Consider the following 15,387-nt stretch of genomic DNA (forward strand, 5'->3'; position numbering starts at 1 on the left):
CACATGTCAGGTCATTATGTTGTATTCGAGAGCCTCTTTCTTCTGTGAATACATTCAGTAATTAAAACAAAACCACCAAACTTTCAACTTAAATAAAACTTAAGGAGATAACAAGTTTAATATGAGGATGGTTCCAGAATCTACTGAAATACTAAATCTTAACATTCCTTCAGAATCCATAGATTATAGATGAAAAGAATGGTTTAATGTAGCATAGTGCTGTTATGTATTCCTCATATTCTCTTCTAGAGTTGTTAATGATTAGTCTTCATTTTTTAACTCTAGAGGTCTTCAGACTATAAAAAGCATGTGGGAGTTTTTTACTTCTGAGATTTTTTTAAATATACATTTTATTTTCATTTAAACCAGATTTAGGATATAGAACTAACACAGAGAAAGTAAACATGTTGGACAATTTCAGTGTCCTTCCTACTCAAGGCTCTGGAACCAGACAGTCTAGGTTTGGATTCCTGCTCTGTAGTTAGCAGCTCTGTGACCTTGGGCAGGTTGTTTTATGTGCATGGTGTATAGGGCACATGGGAGAATGGTAGGAGACAAGACTGGAATGATAGGCAGAATCAAGACAAGGGGTCATATATTTAAGAGTTTGAACTCCTATAAGTAGAGGAACTATACTTTAAAACATTATTCTGGTACCATTTGCAGGGGACGAATTGTTGGAATAAGATAGGAATGGAGTCATTAAAAGAGTGCATACAGTGGTCTGGGTGAAACAAGACGCCTGAGTTAAGGAATAGGATTAGGGACAAAAGGAAGAGATGAATAAGAGAGATTTAAGCATTAAATATAGATAAGATTCATTGATTGACTAGTATGGAGAGAGGGAAGGAGAGTCCAGATTGATTTCTGTATTTGACAAGTAGGTGTAATGTAATATTGTTAACCAAGAGAAGAGTTTTGGAGAATAGAGAAGAGGTCGAATACAGCAAGTTTGCAACTGAAGACCACAGGAGTAGAGATATCCAGTAGGGTCTGAAGCTTAAAATTTCTGGGTTTGAGATGATATATTTTGATGATACTCAGAACTGTAAGAGTGGATGAGTTTATAGGAATAAGGTGAAGGGTGAAAAGAAAGATGAGAATAGAAACTGAAGAACCATGAAGATGGAAAAATTGGCCAAGGAAAGACAGAGAACCAGAACTACTGTATTGGTGAAAACTTTTGCTATTCACTGCTTCTTTTCTTCTAATTTTTCATGTCTTTTACATCAGACTAAATCCAAGAAAGGACTGGGAGATGGGCAGCCAACCTGGGCTTGGCTTTGGGGTTGTTAGGCTATTTAATAGAACTTTCACTATTGAATGCAAAACTGCGTCCTAAATGATTGCTGCTCCCCAACTGAAGACTGCTACTCTGGGAAAATGTCTGGCTGCACCTTATTCACATCAGTCTTAACACTGTCTCCTGAACTTACTTCTGTGCAATTATAACTGCAGTCAATATTCATTTCTATGACTAATAGATGTCATTTCTAGCCCATATGTTAACAAAGTTAAGACTACTTGTTGAACTGTTATATGAAAGCTAGTAATATACATAACACAGCATGGCTGAAAGAGGTGTTCAGTAGAAAGCAGAATTGTTATCTAGAATAATGCCATATAAATATACATAGGAAAAAAGAACTTTAAGTTACTGATAAAGAAACTCAGTATCTGAAGATATTTTTGTTTCCAAGAGACAAACTTTGTAGACCAGTAAGTGAGTGTAGAATAGTTAGCAATATGAGGTACAAAGTTTGAGTAAAAGATTTTTGTCTTGGCTTTATTCATATGTATATGTTTGTTTATTTATAGCTCTGAAGATGGCTGTAGTAGATATCTACCACTCCAGGTTAAAGGAGAGGCAAAGGCGGAAAAAGTACGTATGGAACACTGTATCTTGCCTTCTTTCAGCTTTGGACTACTGACCACATACACATATGGCCCATAAGAATGTTCCTGTCGTGGCTTACCTTGTAACCTTGAGGAAGATACTTACCCTTCTTGGTTCTCAGTTTTTCCATCTATAAAATGGGAGGTGGTAATATCTGTCTTTTTTTTACCTCCTCCTTTTTACCCTTTCTTGATATAGTAAAGACCAGTGAATAATGTGGATACACTGTTTTAAGGAAAAAAGGAACAAAATACACTCAAAATATTGTTGTTATATATTTTTTAATATTCTTATTCTAACTGCTCCTTTTTTAACTGAGAGAAGTCTTTTCTCTAAAAGGATTTCTTAAAAAACTCAACAAGTTGCAGGCACTCTTGGTTATTATTCCTTCTCTTTGCAACGGAACAAAAAACATAGAATTAGATTGAGAAATTATGGACCCCAGACCCTTGTTGGATTACAGAGACTTTAACAGTTCAGAGAAGGGTATGCAGAGGTTGTGAGTGTGCGTGTGTGTGTATATATGTGCAGACATGTTACCATGGTGTTTCTAATGAGATACTCAGTGGCATCACAACAATAAAAAGGAATGGAACTTGGGAACTACTGCATTGAAATTGGAAGGCACTGTTGAGGGACCAAGACGTGATCTAAAGTAAAGCTTACTCTTAGCTTCCAAGAAGTGCTGAAGAAGCTTACCCAGCTGCTCTTGTGAGAAGCTTCATTGCTATTCATGAATACCTCTGGTATAAATCAAAGTTTCCAGACATATAACTCTGCATTTACTTAAATTCTCTTTTGCTTAAAACACACAGTTAGAGCTAGACAGTATTGCAGAGCTCATTTGTTAAGGTTGCTATTAGATTTTATGGTTTATGATGCTCTTCCATTAAGCATGCATTAAGCAAACTATTTATTTCAAATAGTTTCAAAGCATTATGTGAATGTACAGTTGTAAATGTTTAATGTGTGATCATGGTTAACAGGTTTCCCTGAAATGGATGTTATCAATTATCATTTCCCTAAGCTGAATAGATTAATTTCTATAACATGGACATAGATTCCCTTCTGTTTCACTTAAGTTATAGACATGTGTTTTTTAGTATTTGTGAGTGCTTATTGATTCATTCATCCAGCAAATAGTTATTGAGAATCTACTAAGCCCAAAGAGAGGAAAAATATATGATGCTTGAGAGCCTAAAATTGTGTTAGTAACTCACTGACCTTTTTTTGTGGGGAGGGACTTCTTTGGACCTTGATATTTTACCTCATAGTGTTTAGGATACTATAGTGTCTAATAATAGCTGCATGTGGAAGATACTATTAAATGTAAAACTAACTATAATAAACATTATTGTGGTTTTCATTCTAGAATTATAAGAGACCATGGATTAATCAACCTTAGAAAGTTTCAGTGTAAGTATTAGCGGTTTTGTTTATTTTAAAATTTCTTCCAACATTATTGAATAGTTTTAAACAAATTATTTATGGTAGTAGATCTTAATCCAAGTTGCATTTTACCATTACCTAGGAAGCTTTAAAGAATTCTGATACCTGGGTACCACCCCAGACTAATTAAGAGAAAATCTCTGGGGGTAGAGCTAGAGCATCTGTTTTTCTTTTTCTTTTTTTTTTTTTTTGTCGTCTCTGAATCATCTGTATTTTTTAAAAGTCTTCAAGGCGATTCTGTTGAATAGTAAGAGTAAGAATCATTAATATATAGTCAACAGCATTTGCATGAGAATTCTTTTTTAAAATTAATATAGTAATTATAGCATGAATATTAATGAGTAAATTTCTGAAACTGGATAGGGTCATGTTTTAGCGGTTTTTTATTTTAAAATTTCTTCCAACATAATTGAATAGTTTTAAACAAATTATTTATGGTAGTAGATCTTAATCCAAGTTGCATTTTACCATTACCTAGGAAGCTTTAAAGAATTCTGATACCTGGGTACCACCCCAGACTAATTAAGAGAAAATCTCTGGGGGTAGAGCTAGAGTATCTGTTTTTCTTTTTTTTTTTTTTAAAAGTCTTCAAGGCGATTCTGTTGAATAGTAAGAGTAAGAATCATTAATATATAGTCAACAGCATTTGCATGAGAATTCTTTTTTAAAATTAATATAGTAATTATAGCATGAATATTAATGAGTAAATTTCTGAAACTGGATAGGGTCATGTTTTGTAACTATATGTTATACATAATCTTGATCACAAGGCTGTGAAATGTTTTATGGAAAAATCAACAGAAAGTGATTTTTTAAAAATTTTGTATCATAGTGGACAAACAAAAAAATGACATTTAGCATTGTATGATGGTGATCATAAACCTATAATGATTTTTAAATGAATAACTTTGACCTTACTGTTTTAAATATTGGAGATACCCAGGCTGGGCAGAAAGAGTCCCTGTACTTTTTCTTCTTCTACATTGTAGAGTTTGTTCAGTAAATAAGAATGATGATCACATAGTAATTGTAAGATTTAAATTAAAATGTTTCTAATACTTGTATGTCACAAAACTCTTTTTTTGTAAAAATGCTTAATAATTATTGTGGTTCATATCCTAGTTGATAGAATCTTATAGGTTTTGACACACTGTGCCCCTGTAGGGTTCAGGTCAGCCAGTGTGGGTTAAGTGTTTTTTAATATAGTCATGATCATAAGTATGTTACATTTTATGTCCTTTATTTTTTACTTTCCATTACATATTTTTCAAGCGATTGTGGTGTTTTGAGGATGTCACTTTTCACAGTTTATGTTGTATATATACATAAATATATAATAATATGCTTAACCTGCCTTTTATTATTAGCATATTTTCAGTTTCTTTAATCATTAAAAATAATGCCATGATTAACCTGTTTGTCTTTATTTAGATTTTCTTTTAGGTAGATTCCCAGTGGAATTAATAGGTCAAAGAATATGACCATTAAAAACTCTTAACACATACTGCCAGATTGCTTCACAAAAGATACATCAGTTTATATTTCCTCTAGCAGTATATGAGATTGCCTGTTTAACCTTGTCCTCGTTGAGAGCTATGAGTTTGCAAAAATAACTTAGGAGCAGATTTCCCTTGCTCTATATTGTCTATAGACAATAATTGGTCATGTTCTGGTAGCCACCATAGTGGGTTCCTCTGTCTTAATTCCTGGGCTTTCTTTAATAGGTCAGTTGGGTTTTAACCTTTATTCAGAGTAGACCTTGACTCTTGCAAATATTCTATTCTCATCTGGCAGACAGAGGTCATTTTAGCCTTATTATTATTTTAACTGTATGTTGCTTCTGAGAAAGAAGTGGCTTTCATTTGTCATTATACTAAGTGTACATGTGACCTTAATATGAGTGGTAGGCAGAAGTTTTCTTTTTTAATCAAATTTTAAAATTATACTCCAAATTCTTCTCTGTTATTCCCGTAGTGAGAAGCTGGGGGCGCTGGGGGGAATGGGGATTAACAGTGAAAATAATCAGTCTGTGGGTGCCTATCAAATTGGCTCCTAGAATTTGTGGACAAGAATGTCTCTTTCAAGGGAAGAGAGTCATCTGAAAGAAGACTTAATTTAAATAACTGTCAAAAGTGGACAGAACTAGCCTAGTTACTATTGATTATCTGACTGAAATGACTGAGTAGCAGTTTGAGAGTTCTTGGCCACTCCAGCCTACCAGTTATTGTTGGGTTTTACTCCCCATCTTCATTGCTGATACCTTTCTTTATTAGAAATTTGGTCAGTAGTGATCCTCAAAGTTGCTGATCCGAGCTGCCCTGCATGTGACCACTTATTTGCATGATAGTTATCAAAATATAACTTCATGTGTAGTAAATTAAATTGTGGTACTTAATTTTGTTTAGAGAAAGGCAAAATGATCCATGTAGAGAGTGAAGAAATATATGCCTTATTTGAGTATGTGTAGGTAGGAGGAAGATTTTTGGTGGGGCATGCAAGTGATCACACACTTTTTCCAGTCTAACATCGTCTAGATAGATTATTGAGTCTGTACTTCCATTGTTTTCCTATAGAAGTTGATACCAGAAATTTTGTCCAACATTGTCCCTAAGTATGCATTATCTGCCTTTTATTGTTTTTTTCCCGTTACTGCCAGCAGTTCCTGCCCCTGTGCAGATTAAGAGAAAGTGAGGTGTGGAGGTCACCAGGGCGCTCAGTAGTGGATGATCTCCAGTGATAACAAAATGCCTAGGTGATAGTCACTGATGCTGTTATCATTATGATTATAGTGTTTTGCATTCTTAGCTTTCCTGTTTGCTTCCTGTCATGGGTAAGTTAGTCATGTGAGGTTGTAGAAGTTCTTGTAGAAGAAATGCAGTAAACTTAGGGATTTTTATATTCTCCATGACATGGTTGTGTTTTACTTTCTCCGTAGTAATGGAACGGCGGTATCCCAAGGAGGTCCAAGACCTTTATGAAACAATGAGGCGATTTGCAAGGATTGTGGGGCCAGTGGAGCATGACAAGTTCATTGAAAGCCATGCACGTAAGTGGTTTTGAGCCTTGAGCAAGTGTGTGTGTGTGTGCGTGTGTGTGTGTGTGTGTAAATAGGAGAGATAAATGGCGTGTTTTATGTGAAGTTCTATAAATAAATAAATTTATATTTGTGTGCGTGTATTTCTATAAATAGGAGAGATAATGATGTGTTTTATGTGAAGTTCTGTAAATCAATAAATGAGTATTTTTGTCTTGTTTCCTTCTATTACCATGAAATAAATTTGAGACTCTGGGGGTGGGAGAAGAGAAGTTAAAAAGCCTAGTGGCTTTCTTTTTTCCCAGAAAAACAGTAGTTTAGTAGTTTTTCCCCTTTCTTTTTGTTATGGGAGTTTTTAAATACTATGTACAAAAGTAGAGATTATAGTATAATGAACCCCTGTGTATCCATCATCCAGCTTCAGTTGTCAACACATGGCCAATCTGGTTTCATCTCTACCACTTTCCTCCTACCCACAACTGGATTATTTTGAAGCAAATCTCAGACATATTATTTTGTTCATAAATATTTATTTTAGTATTAAAACTAGTTTTTAAAATGGGGACAGAGTTAGATGACTCATGGAGATTGTACTTCCATGATTTTCTTACCTTTCTCTCTGAGAGAGTTCTACTCGGTTATTTGATTTTTCACTATAAAAAAATTGAAGTTGTAAAGGCAGTAAGGTCTAGACTTTAAATTAGCCCGGACTGGGTGACTTAGTCTACACCTGTCACCATGAGATGTATGTATTTGACCCCCAAGTTTAGTTCTGGGAAGGTACTTTACAAAGGCTCATCCTCTTCTCATCATGCAGATATTTCTTGCATGGCATTTATCTGAGCCAGGTTGGTGGTTCTCACCAAACACTGTCTGGTTGTCCTTTGTGTAGTTTATAGTAAGTGACTGGTCCTTTACTTCCTGTCCCAGTTTGTATGTGTCACTCAAAGGAACTACACCTCGTGGATAGTCCAGGCATTTCCTTCATCCTCTGTTTCAAAATACCCAAATTTGAATGTTCAGTTACATAATAACCCAAGCAGTGCAACCTGATTAATGTGCTCAGGGGAGGCAGAAATCCTTGGTTTATGGAAAACACAATGCTCTTTTGTTCCTATATGAGAAAGAATCTATCTAGGACTTGAGCAGAGAGCTTTTGTCCTTCCCTTGCAAAAGAGCCACATCAAGTAAGCCCAGAGACAGGTTTCATAAAAGAATTTTGTTATGTGGTAAAACTTTTAACACAGGATAAATAGAGCAGGGGAACTTGGTTTAAAAGTGTTTGTTACTTCTGTAGCTACATGGTTTCAGCCAGTTCACTATAAGTTTTCTAGGAGACAATTCCAGCTGCTGTTTCCAGCTGGAGACAGCAGCTGGAAGACAGCTGGCGTGAGTTTTTCTCAGTTCTTGGGTAAAATTTCTAATGAGATGTTACCAACAAATAGGATTCCTCAAATGGAATTATCCCGGCTCTTATATAAGGTAGAATTACTGAAAATACTCAACAGGAAAGTGCTCATTGATATTGATTTTGTTTTTCCAATTTTTTCCTTCATTCTTTTTGGGATAAACAGTGGAATTTGAACTCCGAAGGGAAATCAAGAGGCTCCAGGAATACAGGACAGCGGGCATTACCAATTTTTGTAGTAAGTACTACACGCTATATTAGAGGGCATATATCTTCTAAATACGCAGAAGAAGCCTCTTTGAGGCAGTGTGGATTTTTTTAAATAAGCTTTCCTGTTTCAGAATGAGTTTTTGATCTTTGCAGTAAAGTTTCACCTATTTAATCCTTATAAATACTATTATATGGATTATCTGAGGTAAAATAAAATTACAAAGAAAAGAGAAGCACTGCTTTATATTTAGGATTCTGCTATGGCCTCTAAAAGAAGGATTTTGTATTCTAATTTTTAGCTTCTGCCTTTTAAAATTTAGTGATGCATAGTCTGATCATTCTTATTAATCAAGCTTCAATTAGTTCTAGATGCTTACATCCCAGTTACTGGAGGTAGTGATATTAATAGCAGCTAACATCTCATAAAAAAAAGTTGACCATGCACCAGGCCCTACACTAAGCATTTCACTTGGATCATGTCATTTAATACCCTGAAAAGACTTTTGAGATAGTTATTTCTATTTAATGAAGAAACTAAAGTTTAAAGTGGTTAAAGATGTAGTAGAGCCAGGTCATAGGGGAAAGCTGTGTATTGTAGTAGTTAAGAGCTTGAGGTCTAGACTTAGACAGCTTGGGTTTGGATTCTGGCTCTTCTGTTTACCAGCTCTGTAACTGTGCTCCAGTTTCAATTTTCCAAGTCTCTTAGAATTACTATGAAGATAAAGTAGAGATGATGTATGAAAACGTAGCACAGTACCAGGCACAGTAAATCCTTAATAAATTGCAGTTTCTGTTGTTTAGTTGTTATCGTTAGAGTGATCTTTAGTATTCCCTCCTTCCTGTTGGTCAAAAGTGATCACCCAGTACCCCACAAGAAGTAACTGGGTGTAAGTTTAGCCTAGTGTAATTGTTCTTTATTTTTAACAATGGAAATCACTTTTGAAATAAAGTTTTATGTGGAGTCCTAATCTATAAATAAGATAAAAGTGGAACTACTTTGGTTGAAAACTGGTGGTTCAGGTCATGCGTAGAACCCAGTGGGTGGTGGTGCCCTTGCTCTTCACAGTAAGCTCCAAGATATTTTCATGGTATTCTGGGGCTCTGTGGAACATAGTTTGAAACTTTTTGGAATCTGTATATTTTTGTTAACATGTGGAAAAGACCATGCAACTTTTGTTTTAGCAATATGCATATAAATACTCTAATACCAGATTTTGGTTACCTGATATTGGCTGCCTCTGGGAAAGAGGAGAAAGGAACAATACTGGTCAATGAGGACTTAGTTGTAATTCTACTTGCTTTTTAAGGAAAAGTGTATGCTTATAGCACTTGTGTGACTTCAAAAAATATATAGAAAAAATAGGACAGGAAGCAAATATAACTATTAAAAGTTAGTTTAGAGATGGAAATATGAGTGACTCTTACTTTCTTCGTACTTTTCTGTTTTGGGTTTCTCCCCTTTCCCCCCGCCAAAAAAATTGCTTAAAGGTAGAAAAGAAATAAAAACATTCTTATTTCTTATTAAAAAAGTGATTTCAAACTAGAGGAAGCCTACTTTGCTCTTGGAAAAATAATTATGGAAACAGTTTCACAAAGGAAACCAAAAGAGGACAGACTGTTTGCCAGTCAGTTAGGAAGCCCTTCAGTTCCGCATTATCATTGAAGTTGTGGTTTTTTGCACCTCTAGGTGCCAGAACCTATGACCACCTCAAGAAGACGCGAGAGGAGGAGCGCCTTAAGCGCACCATGCTCTCCGAAGTTCTCCAGTATATCCAGGACAGTAGTGCTTGCCAGCAGTGGCTCCGCCGGCAAGCTGACATGTGAGTAATTAGTCTAGGGTGAAGGAGCATCCTTTGGCTTTTACATGTATTTTCATACATTTTCTTGAGCACCCTGCCCTAGATGGCAGAGTAGTAATAATTGGATAGCTAGAAGAATTCCAAAAATTTTAGCAGTCTGTCTCAGAAACAGTGCAGTACTGACAGTTTTGAGAAACAACTGGCTTCCTAGAATCCTACTTTGCTACTTTGATCTTATTTTTAAAAATAAGTAAATTCCCTCTACCCATGTCTTCTCTCTCCCTCTGTATTTATTGATATGATTTCCACTGGAGAATCATGTTTGTATCCTTTCCCAGTGGGAGGTCTCTGTAATATTCCAGGCTGAGCTTTTAACAAATCCAAGTGATTTTCTCTCCCAGAACAGATTTCCTTTCTCAGTACAGTGGGATAGCCTGAAAACGTGCAGTCTATCTTATTACATCTCTTCAAAGTAATCGACCTGATAAATGGTACCCAGTCCCACACGAGCTTTTGGAAATGGCCTTCTTTTGTGTGACATAAGTTTAAATTCCTCTTCTTCATTGTAGTGATTCCGGCCTGAGTCCTTCTGTTCCGATGGCTTCGAATTCAGGTAATTATTTTTCAGGCTAGAGGAAATGTTGATTGTGACATTTTTATTGTAGATATTGTGATAACCTAACAATCCCAACCCTTTTGTGGGATCATGGTGCTTAGGCAGAGTAATGGTGATTATGTCTTGTTCCAGTTTATAAACATAAGCAAGTTTCAGAATCTTCATGGGCAGACAGGGTTAGAGTACAGAGACAGAAGAACAAACTCCAGAGAGGTGGTTTCTTTATTTTACCAGTGTCTGTGGGCAGTTAGTTTACTATGATTGTATCTACTACAGATTTTGAGATTTGTCTCAAAGGGGATAAATTAAAGGCTTTGTATCTTATGTGAGCAAAGAAGCATGTTACCTGCCAGAAATGCGATGATTTCTTTATAAGGTGGAGACTTAAGATATTTCTATTTCTTATCTTTACTTCTTTGCTTATGTCTTATTCTGAGGTTAGTTTACGGAGATAGATTAAGCCATATGCTATCTGGTAATCACTGGTGCTTGGCCATCAATGACTGGTAATATGGGGCAGTATTAGTTATATAGAGCTCTGATCCAAGATTGTGGTATTTCTTTGCCTGTTCTCTTGGTTATCATTCATCCCTGCTCTGTATGGTAGATTAGCCATGTCCCCTAATCAGAACATACAGACCACTCTATTATAAAAACAGTTTTACCATTCTTCGGAAGGTTGGAACAACAGACCTGTGTACTCATTTTCACAACTCTCAGTAGATTCAGGATCTAGGCAGGATTTAGAGGAGGCCATGTTAGGGATGATACTTTGTTAAAAAAAATTTATTCCTTTGTGTCAAGTAATTATTTCTTAATACTTAAAGGAGAAAAGAAAGTCTTTTAGGGAGTAGCCAAGACAGCAAAATACAAGTTTTATGTTTCTTACTTCCAACCTCTCACCCCCAACCTAAGAACAGAAATACAAATAATATTTACTAATTAAAATGAGTAAACTAACATGATCATGCAACTTCAGTGTTTGTGTTTTCTGAACCATTCACACTCACTTATTTGTTGCTTTCTAGGCTGCTGTTAACCTTTCTTACCCCCAGTATTTAGGTTAAGGAGACCCCTTGCTCCTCTTCATGTTCTGAGTTGGTCTTAAGGCAATACAGAGTTGGAAACCTGGATCCTTGATTGTAACTTTGCCTCTGGTAACATTGGCGAGACATCAATGATTTTAGTATCCCCTTTTGAGCTTTTAGGATAAGGCTAGGTCTGTCAGTTATTTCCTTTGTTGATATTACAGAGAAGCATGCTGTCTAGCAGATCAGTCTGCACTAGTTACTCCCCTTTCTCTCCATCACCTAAAAGGCAACCCCAATAAAAATTGTTAATATATTATTCTACACTTTCTTTTGCTTAGCTCAGTCCATCCATCCCCAACTGAACACTAATCTCAAATAAGCATTGAAAACAAAACCAAAAATTTTTGTATATCGAGCTTCCCATCCTGGCCACTGTCCTCGTACTTGGGTTTTTTTCTCAGATATGAGTTCACTTCAGCCTCTACTTTGTCATACAATGGCTCATTGTTCCTCACTGTGGATCTTTCAGGTAAACAGGGCTACTTTGAAAAAAACCAGATATTCCCTCACATAATAAATAAGAAGGGTCTTTTCCTGGCTTAACAGACTGCCTTTGATCTGAAGGCAAATGGTACTTGGTTAATAACCGTGTTTGCCTTGTACTGCTGGCAGAGTGCAAAGGTTAGGAAATGTCTCTCCTGCAGACTTGTTATTTCCATTCATCAGCTGTCAAGGTGGGTAGTGTATGACCTTAACTGGATGACATCTGGGCTGTAGATTTTAGAATCCCCTATGAGTTAGGAAAAGATGGATGATAACTACTGTGGTCAGTAGTCTTATTTGATGCTAAGGTATGTGTGGTCATATGTGTATTTTAGCAGAACAAAGAGCACACGAATTACCATTTTTATTTTCAAGTGAACGTTGTCGTGTCCATGTTGCTTGTTAAACTGAGGCCTAAGGTTTATATGATAGGTAGAGATTTCCTACAGCTGGATGTAGTGATCTTATACCTAACTGCCCTGCCTGTGGTGAACTTTGTTATACTCTACACCTGAGAAATGGTTGCTCCTGTGAAATATATGTCTTTTTCTGTCTGTATCTGTAGGTAGACGAAGTGCACCACCCTTGAACCTCACTGGCCTCCCTGGCACAGAGAAGCTGAATGAAAAAGAAAAGGAGGTAACAAAAAGAATGGGAACTAGAGGAAAGCAAGTAGGGGCTGCTAATTCATTGAGTAGTCTTCCAGTCTATCCTCGAAGTTTTAAGAATTGACCTCAGCAGGTTTCAAAAAACTCCTTATCATCTTGATACTATTTGCCTTCTGAGAAAAGAACATATGATATGTAAACCTAATAAGAGCAATTGTCATTTATTGAGCGTTTACCATGTACCAGATACTGTAATAAGTCTTTATGTAAATGAAATTAATTTTTTACAAACCTAAAATAATTTGTACATGATTATTTGCTTTAAAATGATCACTTTGAGTAGTTCTACACTTTTTAAAACCTTAAGTGATGGTTATACTGTGTTTCCCTAGCTCGTTTATAAGCATAAAGAAAGGAATTTTTTATCATACATAGTCATACATTAATTTTGATTTTAAAATGGCATGACCTACCTTTCTATTGTAATCATCAGGCTGGTCTTCATGTTACTTTTGGCTATTTCTAAAATTTAAATCTAGCCTCAAAAGAGTCATCATCAAATAGTTTCAAAGAAATGTGCCATGGCTCTGAAGTTCATTCCTTATATGTTCCTTTTACAGTTCCCAAGATCAGTGTTCCCATCTGCCACCTTGTACCATTAATTCAGGTCAGACAGTAAGGAAAAGTCAAGGAGTAGGGGCTAGTATTTTTATTTTATCCACTAGGAATAGTAAAAATAGTTTGGGAGTAGAAAGAAGTATATGTTATATCCAGGTATTGCTAAAGATCACAAGCCTTTCTGATTCAAGTATTGAATGGCCCAGAGTTTCAAGCAGTTTTTATCTTTACCCAGAAAATGGTGACCTCAGATTGCTCATTGCTGTGTAATGGCAAGTGAACTCGAATTGAGCCAGCTTTCTAGATTTTTAGCAGCTAATGTGGCCTCTCTTAGCAAGATCTCTGTATTTCCTCTCCCTCCAAAGTAGGAAACACAGTCACAAAAGCAGGGACTACAACTTTATGCAGATACTAAAAATAATGTGATTCACACTTGGGAATCCACGTATCTGCCCCCCTGCCCCCTATACCCTGTGGCTCTTCCCTGACTGGCTTTGCCGGAATGTGCTGGGCCTCTACCCTGGCTGCTTCTCAGGGCACATGCTCATATTCCCTAACAAACCCAGGTGAGCCGGCCGACACATACCCTGGCTTTCTTGTCCTGAGTGTTTGTCTTTAGTGAGTATTCCCTCCAAAGAAGAGACTAAATGGAATGCAGTCCAGCCACCCAACAGCTCCTATAAATAGTTGGAGGTTGATGTCATTCCTTAAATTTAATTTTGGCTATACCTGCTGGATTAAATTATGAGAATGACAGATGTTAATGTTTATTAAATTTGCCATCTCTTACAGCTCTGTCAGATGGTGAGGTTGGTCCCAGGAGCCTATTTAGAATACAAATCTGCTCTATTGAACGAATGTAACAAGCAAGGAGGCTTGAGACTGGCACAGGCAAGAGCACTCATCAAAATAGACGTGAACAAAACCCGGAAAATCTATGATTTCCTCATCCGTGAAGGATACATCACTAAAGCCTGAGGTTCTAAGGGCTTGGGGTATGAAATCACAAGTTTGGAAAGTGATGGGCCAAAGGACAGTATGGGCATTCTGAAGAGTTTCTTTTTTGAGCTGAATTCTCATTGTAAAAAGAAAAGGACAAAGGAAACCTTATGTTGTGTTAATGTCTGCTTTATTCTCCACCCTGCTTTAAAACACTCCTGTTGTTGGTATTGTGCTACAGAGTTATGTGCTAGATAAGCTATTATTAAATGTGAGTGGGCATTCATTCCTAGCACCTCTTGTAACTAAAACAAGAACCGTAGTACCTCACATCACAGTGTTGGTAGAAATAGAACTAAACCAGTCTTTAGTCCCAGGAGTCCCCCTCAGATCCTTATACTTGAGAGATTAGTTTTCTAATTATCTGTTTTGCCTTCAGACCTTACAGACAGATTTAAAACAAAGAGAAAGATTATATAGAGCATGAGAAAGATTTCTCTTTTGTTCTGAGGATTTTTTAAGCTGACAACTTATGTTTATGAGCAAGGGGGGGCGGGGCGGGGCGGGGCGGAATCTCATGATGGTCTTGTCCCAAACTGTATCTTTAACTTTAATGTCTGGCTTTGTACTTTGTAGTTTGTCTAATCTGCAGTAGATTTTTAAGGAGATGGTACTGAATATAAAATGTCTGTTATTTTTAGAATTAATGGATTAAAATGTTTTGCTACTTAATTTGTGGGTGTGTCAAACATTCTGGTAACTAAAGCACACTTAGGGTGTTGGATGCCCGCCTCATTACGCTGCAGTGTCTCTGCTAACGTGTGTCCTGGACTCACCCTGTTCTTACCCTGGGTTTCCCAGGATACCAGGCCCCTGAGGATGCAGATGATGCAACTAACCTCAGCTTTGCTTGGATTGAGACCTGAACCCTGATTTCTTAATGGTGAAAGGCTAGCCTGCAATAAAAGCTACTTTTAAAACAAAAGTAAAGCTGTCTCATATATGGGACTCAGTAGATATGAGGGTGAGTAACCCCACCACATCTGAAACTTGGTCCTCAAACCTTTCTGCAGAATAAGAAGCCAAACTCAGAGTCATGGTTATCCCATTTCTATTAGAAGGAATGTTGTATACAGAAATGACTCCAGAATCCGCACAAATTACCTTCAGTAGCTGACCAATTCTTTAATTCTTTAAACGTTCAAAATATCTAATAATATTATATGCTTTGTTGG

General features: G+C 36.5%; 1 protein-coding gene across 3 annotated transcripts in view; it reads left to right on the top strand.

The window, feature by feature from the left end:
• The window catches only part of TADA2A (transcriptional adaptor 2A), a 45,046-nt gene extending 29,914 nt beyond the window's left edge, over positions 1–15,132 (top strand). For 2 of the 3 annotated variants that reach the window (XM_015599177.2, XM_006924925.3), the window contains 8 exons: positions 1,819–1,882; positions 3,270–3,313; positions 6,282–6,392; positions 7,955–8,026; positions 9,686–9,818; positions 10,367–10,410; positions 12,553–12,626; positions 14,006–14,884. In XM_015599177.2, the coding sequence (XP_015454663.1) occupies positions 1,819–1,882; positions 3,270–3,313; positions 6,282–6,392; positions 7,955–8,026; positions 9,686–9,818; positions 10,367–10,410; positions 12,553–12,626; positions 14,006–14,191 (728 nt within the window). In that variant the 3' untranslated portion in view covers positions 14,192–14,884. Of the gene's footprint in view, positions 1–1,818; positions 1,883–3,269; positions 3,314–6,281; positions 6,393–7,954; positions 8,027–9,685; positions 9,819–10,366; positions 10,411–12,552; positions 12,627–14,005 lie in introns of all 3 variants that reach the window. The other variant, XM_015599175.2, reaches the window with a different exon arrangement.
• Positions 15,133–15,387: the final 255 nt, after the last annotated feature.

This window comes from Pteropus alecto, unplaced genomic scaffold (genome assembly GCF_000325575.1).
Source record: "Pteropus alecto unplaced genomic scaffold, ASM32557v1 scaffold98, whole genome shotgun sequence".
Classification (NCBI taxonomy): Eukaryota; Metazoa; Chordata; class Mammalia; order Chiroptera; family Pteropodidae; genus Pteropus; species Pteropus alecto.